The sequence below is a fragment of the Heterodontus francisci genome, chromosome 1 (genome assembly GCF_036365525.1).
Source record: "Heterodontus francisci isolate sHetFra1 chromosome 1, sHetFra1.hap1, whole genome shotgun sequence".
NCBI lineage: Eukaryota > Metazoa > Chordata > Chondrichthyes > Heterodontiformes > Heterodontidae > Heterodontus > Heterodontus francisci.
The window spans coordinates 64013060-64032210 of record NC_090371.1 but is presented as its reverse complement, the minus strand read 5'-3'; the positions used below and the strand labels follow the sequence as shown (position 1 = coordinate 64032210).

General features: G+C 45.8%; 1 protein-coding gene across 3 annotated transcripts in view; it reads left to right on the top strand.

The window, feature by feature from the left end:
* il11ra (interleukin 11 receptor subunit alpha) overlaps positions 1 to 19151 on the top strand; it is a 180783-nt gene that overhangs the window by 55164 nt on the left and 106468 nt on the right. The window contains exons 2-3 of one of the 3 annotated variants that reach the window (XM_068031309.1): positions 7608 to 7701; positions 10733 to 10793. In XM_068031309.1, coding sequence (XP_067887410.1) covers positions 7608 to 7701; positions 10733 to 10793 — 155 coding nt within the window. Of the gene's footprint in view, positions 1 to 7607; positions 7702 to 10732; positions 10794 to 19151 lie in introns of those variants that run through there. The other 2 variants (XM_068031320.1, XM_068031332.1) reach the window with 2 other exon arrangements.

Below are 19151 nucleotides of genomic sequence, written 5' to 3'. Positions count from 1 at the left end.
CGTTCTGGGTACTGCCTGTGCGGAGTTTGCAAGTTCTCCCTGTGACCGCGTGCGTTTCCACTGGGTGCTCCGGTTTCCTCCCACAGCCAAAGACTTGCAGGTTGATAGGTAAATTGGCCATTGTAAATTGCACCTAGTGTAGGTAGGTGGTAGGAGAATGGTGGGGATGTGGTAGGGGATATGGGATTAATGTAGCATTAGTATAAATGGGTGGTCTGCACAGACTCGGTGGGCCGAAGGGCCTGTTTTAGTGCTGTGGCTCTCTATATCTATAGAGTCGGGATAAATGGGGCATTTTCAGATTGGCAGGCTGTAACTAGTGGAGTGCTAGAGGGATCAGTGCTGGGGCCTCAACTATTTACAATCTATATCCATGACTTGGATGAAGGGTCTGATTATTGTAGCCAAATTTGCTTGCCGTAGCAAGTGCTGGAAAATGGGATTAGAATAGATAGGTGCTTGATGGCTGTCATGGACACGATGACTAATACAAAGATAGGTAAGAAAGCAAGTTGTGAGAAGGATATCAAGGGGGGAATTTTATGTTGGTGGCAGGGGTCTCGACATCAGGGGAAACTGATGCCAAGATTCCATGTCGCCTTTTCACCGAAATGCCTGCTGAATTTAGTGCTGCTCAGGCAATTAAATGGATATTAAAAGGCCTTCCATAAAATTTAGGGCCCCGTTGCCGTACGTCCCGCCCTTGGAGAGCTGCTTGCCAATCAGAGTCCGGTAGCTGCAGTGCCACCGCAGAGGCAGTAGCTGCTGCTGGAGGTGACCGTACTGGAGGCTGAGGAGCAGCACTGGAGCCAGGCCTCAGTTAGGTCAGCGCGGGAGGGGTTCTTGTGGGGTAGTGGTCGCAGGGGACGGGGGGAAGGTGGTCAGCAGCAGGGGCAGGGGGGGTGACCCTCAACAGGCTCCCCCCCCCTTCCCGATGCCGGTTCCCTCGTTCACGCATTAAGAGCCTTTGAACAAGGGACGACCCCCGCTCCCCCCCCCCCACCATCCCCGGAGCCAGGAAGCAGCCTGTGTTTCGTTCAGTGCCTCCCATGCGGCGACAGGGCCACCCAGTACATGGTGTCATGCTAGGCCCCCACCTGCCAAGAATGAGGCACATCAATTTTGTCATGAACATTGATTTTTAACTGTTGTTGGAGCGAGGAAATGACTTGTTAAACAGATCAGCCATGGCTGGAGAAAAACATTTACATGCTAACAGACATCAAAGGTGAGGAAATGCATTCCAAGGCCTGCTAAGGAGGATACAATCCACAAGGGCCAGGTCTGGTTTGACCAGCTGGTCACATGACTACCTGGCTATTCCAGGGTTTTCTTTTGAACTGGCCACAGAGAGTTTGAACTCAGAGTGTCTGTTTGCTCCTGGACTAAGAAGATCTCTCCTGTCTGCTCCCATCTCTTTCTCACAAGCCTCTGAATCCACTGAAGACACATGAACCCCAAGAGAGAAAAGTCTCCTACAGTGAACAAGGTTTAAAAAGAATACTGGGCCCTAATGAAAAGCAAGATCTACCTACAATCAAGGACTCTACAGTGAGCTTGAAGAACCGTAACAAAAACTCTTCAGATATTGCCTCAAACTTTTCCATTTTATTTTTCTTCTGCTCTTTTCTGTCTCTATTTGCATGTATGTATTGGTATGCATATTAGCGTGGGGCACGCCGTGTATCCGTAAGCATTAACCGAATTCGAGTTTAAGTTTAATAAATTTCAACTTTTCTTCTTTAAACCTAAGAAAGCCTGTTTGTGCTGGTTTCTTTGCCTTATAATTGGAAAGCAGTGAACAGGGATTCACCAAGGGGGAGCTAAAAACATGGTGTGTTTAAAGTTAAATCCTGTTACAGTAAGATCAAGTGAAGGCTGAAAGGGAACCCTAGACCTCTTTCTCACCTGGTCGTAACCACGGGTAATTGTGGCTGTGGTGGGAAGAGGTCCTTAATTGGGGGCTAATTACCCAGGTAAGGGCCTCAATTGGCGGCAGGGTGGGAAGACCATTCACAGGCCTTCCCACCCGGACCAAATTTCGGCAGAGGCGGGATAGTGTGGCAAGTCTCCCCCCCCCCCCCCCCATCCCAAGCTATCCCACCCAATTTTATTCTCTCCCTGCCTCCAAACACACTGCGGACTGCGGGGGAGAGCATAATATTCTACCCAAAGAGTCTGCAAAGGGATATAGATAGGTTAAGTGAGTGGGCAAAAAGTTGGCAGTTGGAATATTATGTGGGAAAATGCCAGGTTGTCCACTTTGGCAGGAAGAATAGAAGAACAGAATATTATTCAAATGGAGAGAGACTGCAGAAGGCAGCGATACAGAGAGATCTAGGTGTGCTTGGACAGGAATCACAAAAGGTTAGCATGCAGGTACAGCAAGTAATTAGAAATGAAAATGGTTGTTGGTCTTAATTGCAAGGGCAATGGAGTATAAAAGTAGGGAAGTATTGCTACAACTTTACAGGGCATTGTTGAGATGGCACCTAGAGTACAGTGTACAGTTTTATTCTCCTTACTTGAGGAGGGATATACTTACATTGGAAGCAGTTTAGAGAATGTTCACGGTTGATTTCTGGGATGAAGGGGTTGCCTTATTAGGAAAGGTTGAGCAGGTTGGGCCTATACTCATGCTTAGAAGACTGAAAAGTGATCTTATTGAAACATACAATTTTCTGAGGCGGCTTGACAGGATAGATACTGAGAAGATGTTTCCCCTCATGGGGGAGTCTGAACTAGGGGGCACAGTTTAAAAATAAGGGGTCTTTCATTTAAAACAGAGATGAGGAGGAATTTATTCTCTCAGAGGGTCACTAATCTTTGGAATTCTCCTCTCCAGAGAGCAGAGAAGGCTGGGTTACTGAATATATTCAAGGCTGAGTTAGACAGGTACTTGATCTACTGAGTCGAGGATTATGGGGGCCATGATCTCATTGAATGGTGGAGCAAACTTGAGGGGCTGAATGGCATACTCCTGCTCCTATTTCTTATGATCGTCTTATAATTTAGTCATGGCCAATGTGCATCTTCGCTCCATCTACTCGTCTTGGCTCCATGAGCCTCAGTATTCTCGCCTAACTAAAATCTATCAATCTCAGTTTTGATATTTTCAGTTGATCACTCACCCATTCAGCCATGGCAGCTTTTTGGGGGAGAGAGTTCCAGATTTCCACTGCCCGCTGTGTGAAGAAGTGTTTCCTGATGTCACCCATGAACAGCCTAGCTCTAATTTTTAAGGTTGTACCTTCTTGTTCTGGACTCCCTCACCAAAGGAAATAGTTCCTCTCCATCTCCCCTATCATATTGAAGCATTTGGATGCTAGCAAGCGTTCATTCGCAACAATAGGGAAAGTGTGTTATGGAACCACAGCTCTAGGAGCAGAGGCAGCAGTTGGCGACAGTGCAGAACAGTACACATAGTGACATTGGAGAACCAAGGTTAGATGGTGGAACTCCATGGGGAAAGAGGCAGATGAGTTAGCTTCCCCCAGTGTGAGTGCAGTAACAGCCAGCATAGTGTCGGGCATGTAAATTGGCCTCCTGCCCTTCAAAGGCCAATCAGTGCCCTCAAGTTCTAGTTTTAAATAGTTCTCCAGGAAGAAAAAAAATGTGCCACCTCCTGTTTTCCAATTTCTTTTGAAACACTGGCTAAGAGTACAATTTTTTTTTAAAAACAAAATCGATATATCCTTGGCACGCCAAAGAACAAAGAACAGTACAGCACAGGAACAGGCCATTTGGCCCTCCAAGCCTGCGCCGATCTTGATGCCTGCCTAAACTAAAACCTTCTGCACTTCCGGGTCCGTATCCCTCTATTCCCATCATATTCATGTATTTGTCAAGATGCCTCTTAAACGCCACTATTGTACCTGCTTCCACCACCTCCCCCGGCAGCAGGTTCCAGGCACTCACCACCCTCTGTGTAAAGAACTTGCCTCGCACATCCCCTCTAAACTTTGCCCCTCTCACCTTAAACCTATGTCCCCTAGTAATTGACTCTTCCACCCTGGGAAAAAGCTTCTGACTATCCACTCTGTCCATGCCGTTCATAACTTTGTAAACCTCTATCATGTCACCCCTCCACCTCCGTCGTTCCAGTGAAAACAATCCGAGTTTATCCAACCTCTCCTCATAGCTAATGCCCTCCAGACCAGGCAACATCCTGCTAAACCTCTTCTGTACCCTTACAAAGCCTCCACGTCCACGCCAAGTATTTAGTTTAGTTTAGTTTAGAGATACAGCACTGAAACAGGCCCTTCGGCCCACCGAGTCTGTGCCAACCATCAACCACCCATTTATACTAATCCTACACTAATTCCATATTCCTACCACATCCCCACCTGTCCCTATATTTCCCTACCACCTACGTATACTAGGGGCAATTGCTAATAGCCAGTTTACCTATCAACCTGCAAGTCTTTGGCATGTGGGAGGAAACCGGAGCACCTGGAGGAAACCCACGCAGACACAGGGAGAACTTGCAAACTCCACACAGGCAGTGCCCAGAATTGAACCCAGGTCGCTGGAGCTGTGAGGCTGCGGTGCTAACCACTGCACCACTGTGCCGCCCCGCAAGTATGAGCTAGATATACCAGCGCTCGCCAGAGCACTAATGTAACACCCTCCTTGGCAGAACATTGATTGTTAGTTTCCCTGATGGCTGAGTGCTAAAGGTACTGTCTGGTGTGTTGCCCAGCCCCAGTTGGCACAAGACTCAAGGTCTGATCCACTGTGTTGAGCTGGCTGATCTCAGCTGCTATACTGACCTTAGCACCCACTGGGCGAGGGAGGGTATGGTACAGTAAGGATTCCCACCCCTGCTGGCTGTTCAGTGACCACTCGCTCCTGCTCCATGCCCCGTCTGTTACTCGATGGCCTATCTGCTGAAATGTTGGGTGACGACGAGATTGGAAGACAACTGTGAAACCCCCACAGTTGAGCCACTGTTGAGGCTCAATCATAAAGATAGGTTGCTAGGGCAAGATGCTTAGTGTCTCAGCAACAGTCGGCACGTCCCAGGGAGGAGGGAGAAAGCAACCATTTCATTTCTAAAATGTTGCATTCCAACCTCCAGCCCTAATTCAGTGAATGGAAGGTGTCATCAGCTCTGTCCTGGCTCATAGGAACATCGGAAATAGGAGCAGGATTAGGCCATTTGGCCCCTCAAGCCTGCTCTGCCATTCAACTAGATCATGGCTGATCTTCTACCTCAATACCATTTTCCTGTACTATCGTCTGAGAACAGCAGGAGCTATGAGCTTCAAGGAGTCTCTGAGCAGAAAGAACTAAGATTGAGGGACTTCCGTTACATGGAGAAAATGGAGAAGCTGAGGTTGGTCTCCTTAGAGCAGGGAAGGTTAGGGGGAGACCAAATAGAGATATTCAAAATCATGAAGGTTTTTGATAGAGTAAATAAGGAGAAATTGTTTCCAGTGGCAGAAGAGTTGGTAACCAGAGGACACAGATTTAAGGTGATTGGCAAAAGAACCAGAGACAAAATGAGAAAACAAATTTTTCTTACACAGTGAGTTGTTACAATCTGGAATGTGCTGCCTGAAAGGGTGGTGGACGCAGATTCAGTAGTAACTTTCAAAAGGGAATTGAATAAGGAAAAAAATACAGGGCTATGGGGAATGGGACTAATTGAACAGCTCTTTCAAAGAGCCGGCACAGGCACGATGGGCGGAATAGCCTCCTTCTGTGCTTTATTATTCTATGAATTCTGAGCTCGTGACCCCGAATTGAAAATCAAGCCCAACATTTCAGGTTAATGACCTTTCCTTAGAACTGGAAGATGCTAGAGATTAACTGCTTAAAATTGTGTTTGTTAGTGACTGCTGTTTGCAAGAGAATTTTTGTGTCTCTTTTCTTCCCCCATTAAAAAGAATAGCAAAGACATTACATATGCAACAAAATGAGTACTGCAGAATGGAGAACTGTGGAACTGTAGAAAGTTGGTAGCACAAGTGGAGAAATTGTGTTAATGTTACATATACAGACCAGTAAATTATAGCATGATACTAATCCAATTTGATAAACTTAGTCTGTGTAGGTTTCTATTGCTCCATAGTGAATTGCACAAAGATGACTGATTAAAGCCTATGGAGCTTTGTGCTTTTGTGTAAAGGCACCTTTATTACAATGGATCTCCAGTGCAGGTGAAGAGCTTGGTACATTTCAGGATGATTTGCTGCTTTAATGTATGTAGTGACATGATGTGGTCATTTTAACTACCGTTCTCTTGATGGAGTTGTTTTCTCTATTATATTATCATGTCGTATTAAGGCGCATCATTTATAAAATTATGAATAAAAAAGTATTTTTCCTCAGTCCAAAGGGACTAATGTAGTGTAGACTAAGAACATCTGGGAATTAGTCATTCAATCAGTTTTCAGCATCTGGACTTTTTCTCTGGCTGACAATTGGAGTCTTAACACATCAGTGTAAAATGTAATTCTTTGCCCTTTCCCGATATTACTTTACGAGCACTTGCATTTCTCTGTTAATTTATGATAATAAAGAGAAAAGGTCAAATATCCAGACGTTTAGCTGCTAATTTGTGGTGTGGTAGTAATTTCCTGTACCCATACAACTTAAGAAGGTCAAAGTTTTTTGTTCAAGGCCCCTATTAAAATGGATGGGTTTTAGCTGTACCTATGAGTTAAATAAATAAACTTCAAACAGGGGTCGGCGAAGTGTCTGTACACGAACATTTTGTACACAAAAATTTTGATGTCCGCGATTTCCATCCGGCCCGCCAATCCTTTGTGACTGGCAGCAGGCTGCCCGTGGCTCGGCTTTGATTTTTGGCTCTCCTGTTAATGTGTACGTCAGGCAGAGGCAGGACCTGTGTCTAACAGATGGCGGATGCCTGTCTGTGATTGATCACTGTGACTGACAGCAGGTTGCTTGGGTTGAATGAGCGCTATTGGCGGTTCGCACGCAAGCGCAATGGGATCGACTGCCTCTGCTGTTTTTGCACGGATCAGGGAGTGAACAAGAATAGCTGCTATGGGGGAGAGGGAGAGAGAGGCTGAGGGGAGAGCATGAAGCGGGCCAGCAAACAGCTAGAGGTATGGTGTGGGGAGAGCACACTGAGAATCAGGCAGCCCTTTAAACAAGCATCGGCCCAGGGAGCAGAATGGGGGGTGGGGAGGGGAAATAGGAGGAAGGACAAACAGGCAGGGGAGAAGGGGGATGGACACTGGGGGAGAGGGGGATGGACACAGAGGGGGATGGGCACACGGAGAGTCGGGAAGAGGGGGATGGACAGAGAGAGTCAGGAAGACAGTTCGACAGAGGGGGAGGGAGAGAGATATGATCACTCCTTACAGATGGACATCTATCCGGATTCTCCACATCGCTACAGCAAGTGTGCAGGCAGACATTGACTACTTGTGCAAGCAAAAACAATAACAGGTATCTCATTATACAGGAGAAATATGTTTTAAATCGGACTGTGTTTTGGTGGCATTGGTTGGCTATACGCTCTATATACAGCCATGTCCGTGGCTTAGTCAACAATTTTATCAAATGTCTGTGGTGCAACATGTTGGTTCCTGTCCCTGACTTCAAGTGCCATTATTTTGTTCCCATTTCAGATGATTGGTTCTACCTCCTGCTTTTTCCATTTAATCGTTTTGGCCACAATATTTCTTTTGATTCCAACTGGAGCAGAAATTTTCAGAGGGAAAGGTAAGCTTCCTGACTTTTTTGGAGGGAAGAGGGAAGCACTGGAGTTTGCTTTTAAACAACTGAAAATGTAAAGCAACCTCTGAGACCTTGGTACGGCACTAGAGAATAGTGGTTTACATGTTCGGTCTTCCATTCCGTTAACAGCTTTATCTCAGCTGTATTGTGGTGAGAAGGTGAGAAAAAAAAGTTAAGATTAAAGTTTGATGAAAATCTTACTGTAGACATTATTTTGGTCAAATGATCTTGGTTTATTTTATTGCATTCTCTGTAATTTTAAAAATAATTCATGTGAAGCTCTTTGATATATCGCTATACACACAATGCTAAAAAAAGTACAAGTCTTTCTATTACATAAATATTGGCTTTTTTTTTAAAAAAGGACTTATTGACTTTAAAGTTCAATTGATCTTAATACATCTGAAAGGAAATATGAAAACAAACAAGGCAAATAGTCTGCTCTTTAGAACATTATCTGTGACATTACATAATCTTCACCTATTTTCATGGTTGTGTAATGCAAACCTTTTTAAAATCTTTATTCCAAAATGGGCCTCCTTATAATATGGATGTTTGTCTGTGATTCTAATAGACCCAAGCAGAGGCAGAATATTTTTGTAAACAGCTGTTGTTACAGGGTTGCACAAGCTAACGACAAATGTTTGCAGCTTGTATTCTAATTTTATCAGCCTCGCTGTTCAATATAACGTATTGGCATGGTTTGGAAAATGTACGCATAATACCATGTTTATTCAAAGTGTAATTGATGTAAGCAAACATATGACAAATTTCCTGAAAAAAAATTTTTCTGAGCAGAGTGCAAGATGGAGAAACAAATGTCAAAACATCAAGTACACTGCACCTATGTTTAATGTGACTTTACAACAACAACTACTTGTGTTTATTTAGCACCTTTTAATGTAATGTCCCAAGGTGCTTCACAGGTATTTATAAAACAAAATATGACACCAAGCCACATAAGGAGATAGCTGAGCAAAAAGCTTCATCAAAGTGGTAGGTTTTAAAGAAGAAAAGAAAGATAGAAAGGTGGAGAGGTTTAGGAGGGAATTCTAGAGCTCAGGGCCCAGACAGGTGAATGCACAGCCACAAATAGTGGAGCAGTTAAAATTGGGGATGCTCAAGAGGCCAGAGTTGGATGAGCACAAATATCTTGGTGGGGTTGTGGGACTGGAGGAGATTACAGATATGGGAAGGGACAAGGCCATGGAGAGATTTGAAAATTAGGATGAGAATTTTAAAACTGAGGCGTTGCTTAATCAGGAGCCAGTGTAGATCAGCAAGCACAGGTGTGATGGGCAAACGGGTTTTGGTATGTGTTAGGGCATGGGGAGCACAGTATTGGATGACCTCAAGTTTATGGAGAAGGAACATGGTAGGCCTGCCAGGATTGTATTGGAACAGTCAAGTCTCGAGGTAACAAAGGCATGGATGAGAGTTGCAGCAATGTGAGTTGAGGCGGTGTGGAATTGGGCAGTGTTGCAGAGGTGGAAATAAGCAGTCTTAGTGGTGGCACGAATACGTAATTAGAAGCTCGTCTTGGTCAAATGTGACACCAAGGTTATGAACAGTCTGGTTCAATCACAGACAGTTGCCGGGGAAGGGGTGGAGTTGGTGTCCAGGGAATGGAATTTGTGGTGGGGACTGAAGACAGTGGCTTCGGTCTTCCCAAAATTTAATTGGAGGAAATATTTGCTCAACCAGTAATGGATGTTGAACAAGCAGTCTGACAATGTAGAGACAATTGGGCGATGGGAGGATGTTGAAAGAGAGGTGGTGATGAGGTAGAGCTGTGTGTTGTTAGTGTACGTGTGGATGTTGATGTGTTTTTGGATGATGTCAATATGGGGCAGCATGTAGAAGAGAAATAGTGGAGGCCAAGGGTAGATCCTTGGGGACAACAGAGGTAACTGTGTGGGAGCAGGAAGAGAAGCCTTTGCAGCTGATTTTCTGGCTATGATTAGGTGGATAAGAATGGAAACAGGCGAGTGCAGTCCCATCCAGCTGGACGACAGTGAAGAGTCTTTGGAGGAGGATGATGTGATCAACCTTGTCAAAGGCTGCAGACAGGTTGAGAAGGATGAAGTGAGATAGTGTACCTTTGTCATAGTCATTTGGTAAGAGCTGTTTTGGTACTGTAACGGGGCAGAAACCTGTTTTGGAGAGATTCAAACATGGAGTTGCGGAAAAGATGGGTATGAATTTGGGAGGCGACAACACATTCAAGGACTTTGGAAAGGAAAGGGAGGTTGGAGATGGGGCAGTAGCATACAAGGAGGACTGGGTCAAGGGTTGGATTTTTGAGGAGAGGGGTGAAGACACCAGATTTGAAGTAGAGGGGACAGCACCTGAGGAGAGAGAACCATTAACAATATCAGTTAACATGGGAGTCAGAAAGGGAAGTCTGGTGGCCAGTGGTTTAGTAGGGATAGGGTTGAGAGAGTAGGAGGTGGGTCTCATGGACCAGATAAACTCTGCGAGGGCATGTGGGGAGATAGAAGAGAAAATGGAGAAAGACACACGTTTACGGCTGGGGTGGTGGGGTGGCGGGGGGGGGGTGGCGGGATGGTAATGTCTCAGAGGAAGTTTGGCCTATTGGGCTAGGGAAAGGGAGAACAGCTGATTAGATGGCCTCAAACATGGTGACAAAGAAATCCATGAGCTCCTCTAACTTGTTGTTGGAGGTGAGGGTTGAGGAGCCAGGGGAGAGGGGTTCAAGATGACAATTTGCAGTAGAGAACAGAATGTGGGGCTTCACTTTGCATTCCAGGATGAAGCTGGAATAGTGAGCAGTGCTTGCAGACAAGAGCAGGACCCCATAGTACTTTATGTGGTCAAGGCAGTTCTGGCAGCAGATGGCTAAATTAGTTGTCTGTCGTATTTATTCAAGTCTGTGCCCTTTAATGAAATAATATGTGATAGCCAGTGCAGTTTTGACATTAGTGCTGCAGAACATGAACTGGGGGACAAGAGGGTCTGAAGTTGTTATAATTTATTTTGTTCTGTTCTGTTCTAGATATTCTGTATGGAAGAATAGGAACAGATATTACCTTGCTGTGCAATGCTGCTAATGACAGGTACTCTCAGTTAAGTTCTGGTTAATCATGAATGTGTGTGTGTAAAGTGTTTGTTTCCTTTTTCACCTTTATCCCAGTTCTTGTCGAATTGGTATTGTGCAGTAAGTGTCACTTCATGCAACAGCAGTGTCTTGTTAGTTAGCTCAGGAGAATGAAAGGTCTTGATTGATATTGATGCTTTGGCTAAGACCAGAAAATCGCAACCACAACAGATAGCATGTGAAATATAGATAGTAATCTAAGAAACCATGAATTAGGAGGGGTGATAAACAGCTTGATAAAAGAAATGGGTTTTGAGGAGATTTTTAAAGGCATAATCATAGAGCATAGAATCATAGACATTTATGGCACAGGAGAAGGCCATTCGGCCCATCGTGTCTATGCTGGCTGAAAAATATCCATCCAGCCTAATCCCATTTCCCAGCACTTGGTCCATAGTCTTGTAGCTACAGCACTTCAAGTGCACATTCAAGTGTTTTTCTGCATCTACCACCCTTTCAGGCAGTGAATTCCAGACCCCTACCACCCTCTAGGTGAAAAAAAATTCTCCTCAATTTCCCCTTAATTCTTCTACCAATTCACAGAATCACAAAATTATTACAGTGCAGAAGGAGGCCGTTCAGCCCATCGTGTCCACACCTGCTCTCCGAAAAAGCAATTTACTCAATTCCATTCCCCAGCCTCCTCCCATAATCCTGCACATTCTTCCTTTTCATATAACAGTCTAATTCCCTTTTGAATGCTTCAATTGAACCTGCCTCCACCACATTCTCAGGCAGTGCATTCCAGACCTTAACCACTTTCTGCATGAAAATTTTTTCCTCATGTTACTTTTGCTTCTCTTACCAAATACTTTAAATCTGTGCCCTCTCATTCTCAATCTTTTCACGAGCGGGAACAGTTTCTCTCTATCTACTCTGTTCAGACCCCTCATGGTTTTGAATACCTCTATCAAATCACCTCTCCGCCTTCTCTTCAAGGAAAACAGCCCTAACTTCTCCAATCTATCTTCGTAACTGAAGTTCCTCACCCTGGAGCCATTCTTGTGAATCTTTTCTGTACTCTCTCCAATGCCCTCACGTCTTTCCTGAAGTGTGGTGGCCAGAACTGGATGCAATATTCCGGCTGAAGCTGAACTGTACAAGTTCAACATAACTTCCTTGCTCTTGTACTCTATGCCCCTATTAATAAAGCCCAATTACTTGAAATCTAATCCCCCTGGTTACTGACTTCTGTACAGAGGGAAATAGGTCCTTCCTATCCACTCTAGGCTCCTCATAATTTTATACATCTCAATTAAATCTTCCCTCAGCTCCTCTGTTCCAAAGAAAGCAACACCAATCTTTCCTCATAACTAAGATTCTCAATTCCTGCCGACATTCTCGTAAATCTCCTCTGTATTCTCTATAGTGTGATCACCTCCTTTCTGTAACACAGTGACCAAAACTGTACGCAGAACTCAAGCTGCAGTTTAACTCGTGTTTTATACAGTTCTCGCATAAACCTCCTTCTCTTATACTCTATGCCTTGACCAATAAAGGAAAGTATCCCATATGCCTTCTTAACCATCTTATCTACCTGAGCTGCTTTCTTCGGGGATAAGTGGACCTGCACTCCAAGATCCCTCTGTTTCTTTACACTTCTCGGTATCCTACCATTTTTGGTGCATTCCTTGCTTTGTTTGCCCTCTCCAAATGCATTACCTTCAGATTGAATTCCATTTGTCACTTTTCTGCCCACTTGATCAGTTTCTTCCTGCAATCTACAGCTTTTTTTCTCACTATCAACCACACCCAATTTTTGTAAAATTTGCAAACTTTTTAATCATGCTCACTACATTTAAGTCTAAATCTTTGATACGTACCACAAAAAGCAAGGGACCCAGTACTGAGCCCTGCAGAACTCCACTGGAAACTGCCTTCCATCGATCATTTACCCTTTTAGCTTCCTGCCATTGAGCCAATTTTAGATTCAACTTGCCCTTGGCTCCCATGGGATTTTACTTTTCTCACCAGTCTGCCATGTGCCTTGTCAAAAGACTTGCCAAAATCCATGTAAATTACATCAAACACTACCCTCATCAACATTCCTTTTGACCCTCCTTGTTTCTTCCTCAGAAAATTCAATCAAGTAGGTCAGACATGACTGTCCCTTAAAAAATCCACACTAACTGTCCTTGATTAATCCATGTCTTTCTAAATGACAATTGATACTGTCCCTCAGAATTTTTCCAATAACTTTCCCACCACCAAGGTTAGGCAGAGTGGTCTGAAATAACTTGGTCTATCCCCTTCTTCCTTTTTAAACAACAGTACAACATTAGGAGTCCTCCAGTCCTCCGAAACCACGCTGGCAGCCAGAGAGGATTGGAAAATGATGCTCAGAGCCTCCGCTATTTCTTCTCTTGCTTCTTTCAACAGTCTGAGATATGTTTCATCCAAGTCTAGCGATTTATCCACTTTCAAAGATGCTAACCCTTTAATATTTCTTCTTCAAAATGTTTATCCCTTCCAATATTTCATACTCCTCCTTAACTAAAATATCTGCATCATCCCCTCTTTTGTGGAGACAGATGCAAAGTATCATTAAGAAGCATGCCCACTTCTTCCACCTGCACACACAGTTTTCCTTTTTGGTCTTTTATAAGCCCTACTCTTGCCTTAGTTATCCTCTTACTCTTTCTGTATTTATAAAACATCTTCGGGTTTTCCTCAATTTTACTTGCCAATAGTCCACCATTGGACACATGGAGCTCCACATCAAGCATGTCTGGGTTGAGGAAATGTGAAGTCCTTAAACCGAACTGTTTGTGTTCTTTCATACATCTCGGTAATTCTGAAGGACATGCAGCTGCAGCTGGAGAGAGTGGGAGCTATCCGACCACCTCTAAGGAGGAGGAGTGTTCCTCAGAGGGTGCATCGTCAGTCACATAATTTCACCACACCCTTCACCAGTGCAGATACTCTCACTTTGGTGGGTATGCGTTTGATTAGATCGAGGGTCACAAGCTGGTGAGCACAGCACAGACATGCCCAGTTGGAGGGTTTAACAACCAAGGCCACTCACACTTGGAGGATTTTGAGGGGGGCCAGGCCCATGCTGAGCCCCAGGCTGATGTGCTTCATCAGCAATGCAGCACCTGCTGGAGCTGCAGTGAAAGGTGAGGGAACGTCTGGCTGAGCTGCCAGAAGCTATGCACACCCATGCATGGACAATGGAGGGGTCCATCCAGGGCATGAGTGCTGCCATGTCTCAGTTATGTGCACACATGACTTCCTCCATTGAGAGGTTGACGACCCTCATGGAGAGCCACATCCAGCACACTCGTCAGTGGACGCCAGAAATGGGCGCAGACCTGCATGCCATTGCCTTGTTCATGAGTTCTATGCAGCAGTGGCAAGGCGAGAGGGGGACGAGGTACCCGGAGTCTCCACCAGGTGCTTGTCCTTCTCAGGTGAATAGGGAGGTGGAAGTGTGCCTTGAACTGGAGAAGGAGCGACTGCCTTCTGCATCTGGGGGGGGTCCACTCAGGGCACTGAGTGTGGAAAGCAGCTCCTCAGCCTCTCTGTCAGTAATCTCAGCATGTCCAATAGCCGTGGTGACAGAAGAGGGTCCTGCACCTATGCAGGAACCCATCAGCCTGCTGGGGCGCTCCAGGCCTCGGGCAGCCAGAGGGCAGACGCCAAGGTCATCCCAGGCCATGGGGCCACTCGATCAGCAGCTTGCCTCCACCTCGGCTGCAAGTGTAGGAGTTGCACCTCGTGGGAGCACACACAAGCACATTAAGAAGAGCACCTAGATCCACTTGGGGTTCACGAGTGTTTAGATTTTGCACATATTAAGGTTTTACACTGTAGTGCCAGGTCATAAATGTAAGACTTATTGCTGTTTGTTATCCCTGTATTTCTTGCTGTCTTGTTAGATGTCATCTTCATCCTTGCTGTCTCAGTGGGCTGCTAGTTTTGGAGAAGGCCGTGTCTGGTCAGCTCCTCAGCTTTGTCAGTGCGTGCTGTGAACATGGGCCCTGAGCAATGGAGTGCGAGGTGAAGGAGGAGACAGCAGGTCCACATTAAGTTAAGTCTTATTGCATTGAGAGTGAAAGGGCATCAGGGTCACAAGAAACAGGTATGTACGAGATTGACCCGAGCCTCCCTTGTGTGTCTCTCATTTCCCCTTGACTATGGTACATGGGGCTCCTCATCCTGTGCCTCATGCTCAGCAGCCTCTTTCACATCCTCCTCATTGGATGAGGAGTGCGATCGATTGATGTCCTCATAATATAAGGCCTCCCCCCTTTGCAGTGCTAGCCGATACCTGGTCCTCCCTCTCTCTGCACTGTTCCTCCTCCTTGGGGTTGGGGGTGGGGGAGGAGGGGACGGGAAGTGGCCATGAAGATTGGGTGGGTCAGTCCCATGCCAGGTAGTCTTTCTTCACTTTCTTTACAATCCACCTCCCCCAAAACCTTGAGAGCAAGTGCCTCTTCCCCTGCACCTGCCCGCTCCCACCGCCACCCTCTTGGCGATGGCACTTTCGCAGGCCGCCTTCTGTTTCCCCCTTCTAATGCATGTTGACTTTCAGAATGGCTGGCTGCCAAAAACAGTGCTGAAGACCTGTCTAGTTGCTGCCACCTTGAACCAGTCGGGGCTCTGAAGGCCCATGAATCACGTGCGCCATTCATAAAATACAAAATGCAGCATAAAATTCCAGTAAATTGCCTTCAAATTCAACTTAATTGCTTCTAAACTACCTCAATTAATGTCCTGCAACGCAGTATTCAGAAGTCCACCCTCCATCTTTCACGCCACTCGTGAAATTCAGAAGCAACGTAATGACATCCAACTTCTGTGCGATAATGTCCTGACTGCAATTTTCACTCCCCCCCCCAATCCTGTTCTTACAGGCCTGGTAAAATTTTGGCCATAGTGTGAGAGATGGAGCTGAAGTTCATTGATGTACATATGGATGCTAACCCAGTATCTGCAGTTGAAATGACTGATACACAGCAGTAGACCATGAACTGGAGGAGACCAATGATAAATCCTTGAAGGGGGTAAAGGCCTGCTACCCGACCCGGACCCAACAACGTGTTGGGTTTGGATCGGGTCGGGCTGCTCTTCCGGGTCTGGCCTTCAGGCTCAGGTCGGGTCGGGCCGGGTCCAGGTGGGCTGGGTCTGGGTCAGACACACACAGCAAGTTAAGTGTTAAAAGTTAAAAACTTGCCTGACCGAGTCCGGGACGTCAAGCAAGGAAACTGAGTCTGCGCAGTGAGCGTCTCTATGACATCATCACGCTCATGCTGCAGCTTGTGGCAGATTGGGAGTCGGAAGGTAAGTGAAGGGAACATTGCGGTGGTTGGGCTTGGGTCAGGTCGGGCTCGGGGGGGAAATGGAGGGACTCGGGCCGGATCAGGCTCGGGTCTGATGTGGTTCCGTCGGGTTCGGGTTGGGTTTTATCTTGTGACTTGAGCAGGCCTTTAGAAGGGGGTTCAACAATGGCGGTGAGTGGGTGGCAAGAGAAGCCATGTTTTGGATACTATCGTATAAATAGGAATGGAACCACCTGGAGGATAGTTCCATAGAGGACCGTTATTGGACAAGTGAGCTGTGATCAACCATATCAAGCATTGCAGGGAGTTGAGGACAAGGAGGAATAAAGCATAATGGCATATTCACAGGCAAAGGTGAAGTAATTTGTTACCTTTGGTAAGGGCCATTATGATGCTATAAGACAGGCAGAAACTAAAAACAAGAGATTCATTTTGGGAGTTAAAAGAGAAGTGGGCATGGTTGGAAAATGATGGCTGAGATTTTGAGTCCCGCGGCGTTCCCAACGGTGGACCAGAAGTTGGTGTAACTTCCGCTTCCGCCATTTTTCTCGTCTCACACATGATTTTATATGTAAATGAACCATGCAGCAATGGACATGGGAGACGTGGGATTATGCAGCGGAGACGGCTTCATAGGTGAAACCCGCCGTCACTGGGCCAAGCACCATGATCGCCACAGCTGTAAAGCATTCTGTGCTTGTAGCCTCAAGGATCAGCAGCCTTCCTGTCATGCAGTTTCTACATAGGAACCTGAAGTAAAGCTTGTACTTCATTCAAAATGTTTTTTCGCCCTTAATTTTTGTAATCCAGCACCAACTTCACTTCATTTATTTTTCTCTGCACCAACAGCAAAGAAAATGTCAGCCAGCTGGCAGCGTCCCACCCCATGGTTCAGTGATGCCTCCCTGCAGATTCTCCTCCAGGCTGTCAGGGAAAGGTGGACGGTCCTCTTTGCTGCAGATGGAGTCCAGCAACCCTCCCACTTGACCAAGGCGGCCTGGATGGAGGTAGCAGAGGGTGTATAGAACCATGGGGTGACATTGCAAACCTGGATGCAGTGTCGCAAGCATATCAGTGACTTGCTCAATTCGGCGAGGGCAAGTTGTTGTATTGGCAAAGTTGTTCCATTGTTTCTCTCCATGGCTCCATAGATTTCAGATAAGGGGCAGGAATAGATTTAAGGTAAGGGGCAGGAGGTTTAGAGGGGATTTGAGGATAACATTTTTCACCCAGAGGGTGGTTGGAATCTGGAACGCACTGCCTGAACAGGTCGTAGAGGCAGGAACCCTCACAACATTTAAGAAGTATTTAGATGAGCACTTGAAATGCCATAGCATACAAGGCTACGGGCCAAATGCTGGAAAATGGGATTAGAATAGTTAGGTGCTTGATGGCTGGCACGGACACGATGGGACGAAGGGCCTGTTTCTGTGCTGTATAACTCTATGACTCTGTCTCTTTAAGTCAGAGGGCAGATAAGGCAGATAAGTGGATTGGGTGAGCAGCTTTGGTGCCGTACACTAAATGTGTAAGGGTTTCAATTCCCTTCTTCCTTACAATGATTCTTGGACCCCGGAATTACAAAAACAAAATACATGTGACAAACAGGTTTTGGCTCAACCCAAATCCTTTAGTTTATTAAACCAACAAACCCACAGTAGAAACCCCTCTCTGACTTGACTGAAACTCACAATCACCCACGCGGCTGTGTTGATTGTAGGCCTGGATCTGGAGATGACCGGTGCCCGTCCTTCTTCACCTGACTGCAGTGCCCATGCTCTGATGTTGACCTTTCTTGTCGTGATCACTTGCTCTGTCCCACACCTGGGCATCGGTCTGTAGTATCAGTTACCAGCCTGCTGAGCTGCCTGGCTTTTCACACCTCTTTATCTTGGTCTTTTCAATCTCCTGGACTTTACAGAACTGCAAGGTCAGCGACAACTTTTCATCTCCTCCCCTGTTGTCTACACAGCGTAATGATAATGTGATCTCCATCACAGTGATGGGTGCTTAGCTCTTGGCATTGTTCAGGTGTTTATGTGTCGTGCACTCTGGCCAGGAACTGGTCCTGGTACATAATTTCAGTTAACTTCTTGCATTTTCCAGTTGTTAATGTCCTTCCAGCTGAGCAAGAGTTTCAGTTAACTTATTCCCCCTGTGCCTCGAGGTTAACTGTTTCATGTCCTCAGTCCTCCCCCCTTTAATATCTCTTTTACATGAGAGATATTACATCTGACAATCCTTGTCCACCTGTGAGTGTGTTACCAGTTTGAGCCAAATCTTACATTTCTTTAATCAGACCATACATTTGGTTCCATCATCCCGAATCCCCTTTTAGCCTTTCTTTTTAGCTTACATGACAATATCAACAAATACAGCACAATAATCAATTGCACAATCACTAACACATGATGCAATTCAAATCCAAGGAGGGATCTCAATATTGAGCCCAATATCCCACCAAGGAGGTCATAGAGAGATACAGCACCGAAACAGGCCCTTCGGCCCAACGAGTCCATGCCGACCATCAACCACCCATTTAGCTAATTCTACATTAATCCCATTTTTCCTCTCACATCCCCACATTCCCTCAATTCTCCTACCACCTACCTACACTAGGGGCAATTTTTTTTTTTTACAATGGCCAATTTACCTATCAACCCGCAAGTCTTTGGCATGTGGGAGGAAACCGGAGCACCCGGAGGAAACCCATGCGGTCACAGGGGGAACTTGCAAACTCTGCACAGGCAGTACCCAGAACCGAACCCAGGTCGCTGGAGCTGTGAGGCCACTGTGCCGCCCTGAACTATAGGTGTAACTATTTCTTTGATTTTATCCCTCACTTTCCTATTTTCCTGCTGTAGTGTATAATAAAGTTTTTGGGAGAGCTGTACGTCCCTTACTAGTTTAGTCAAATGTTAGGGTAATGGCGGGATATCCTATCCAAAATGGAAAATGTATTCCAGGAGATTCGGTAAGGTACCGAGATTGACTGCAGTGTGATCCGAGATGGGGATTATCCTTTCCTGTGC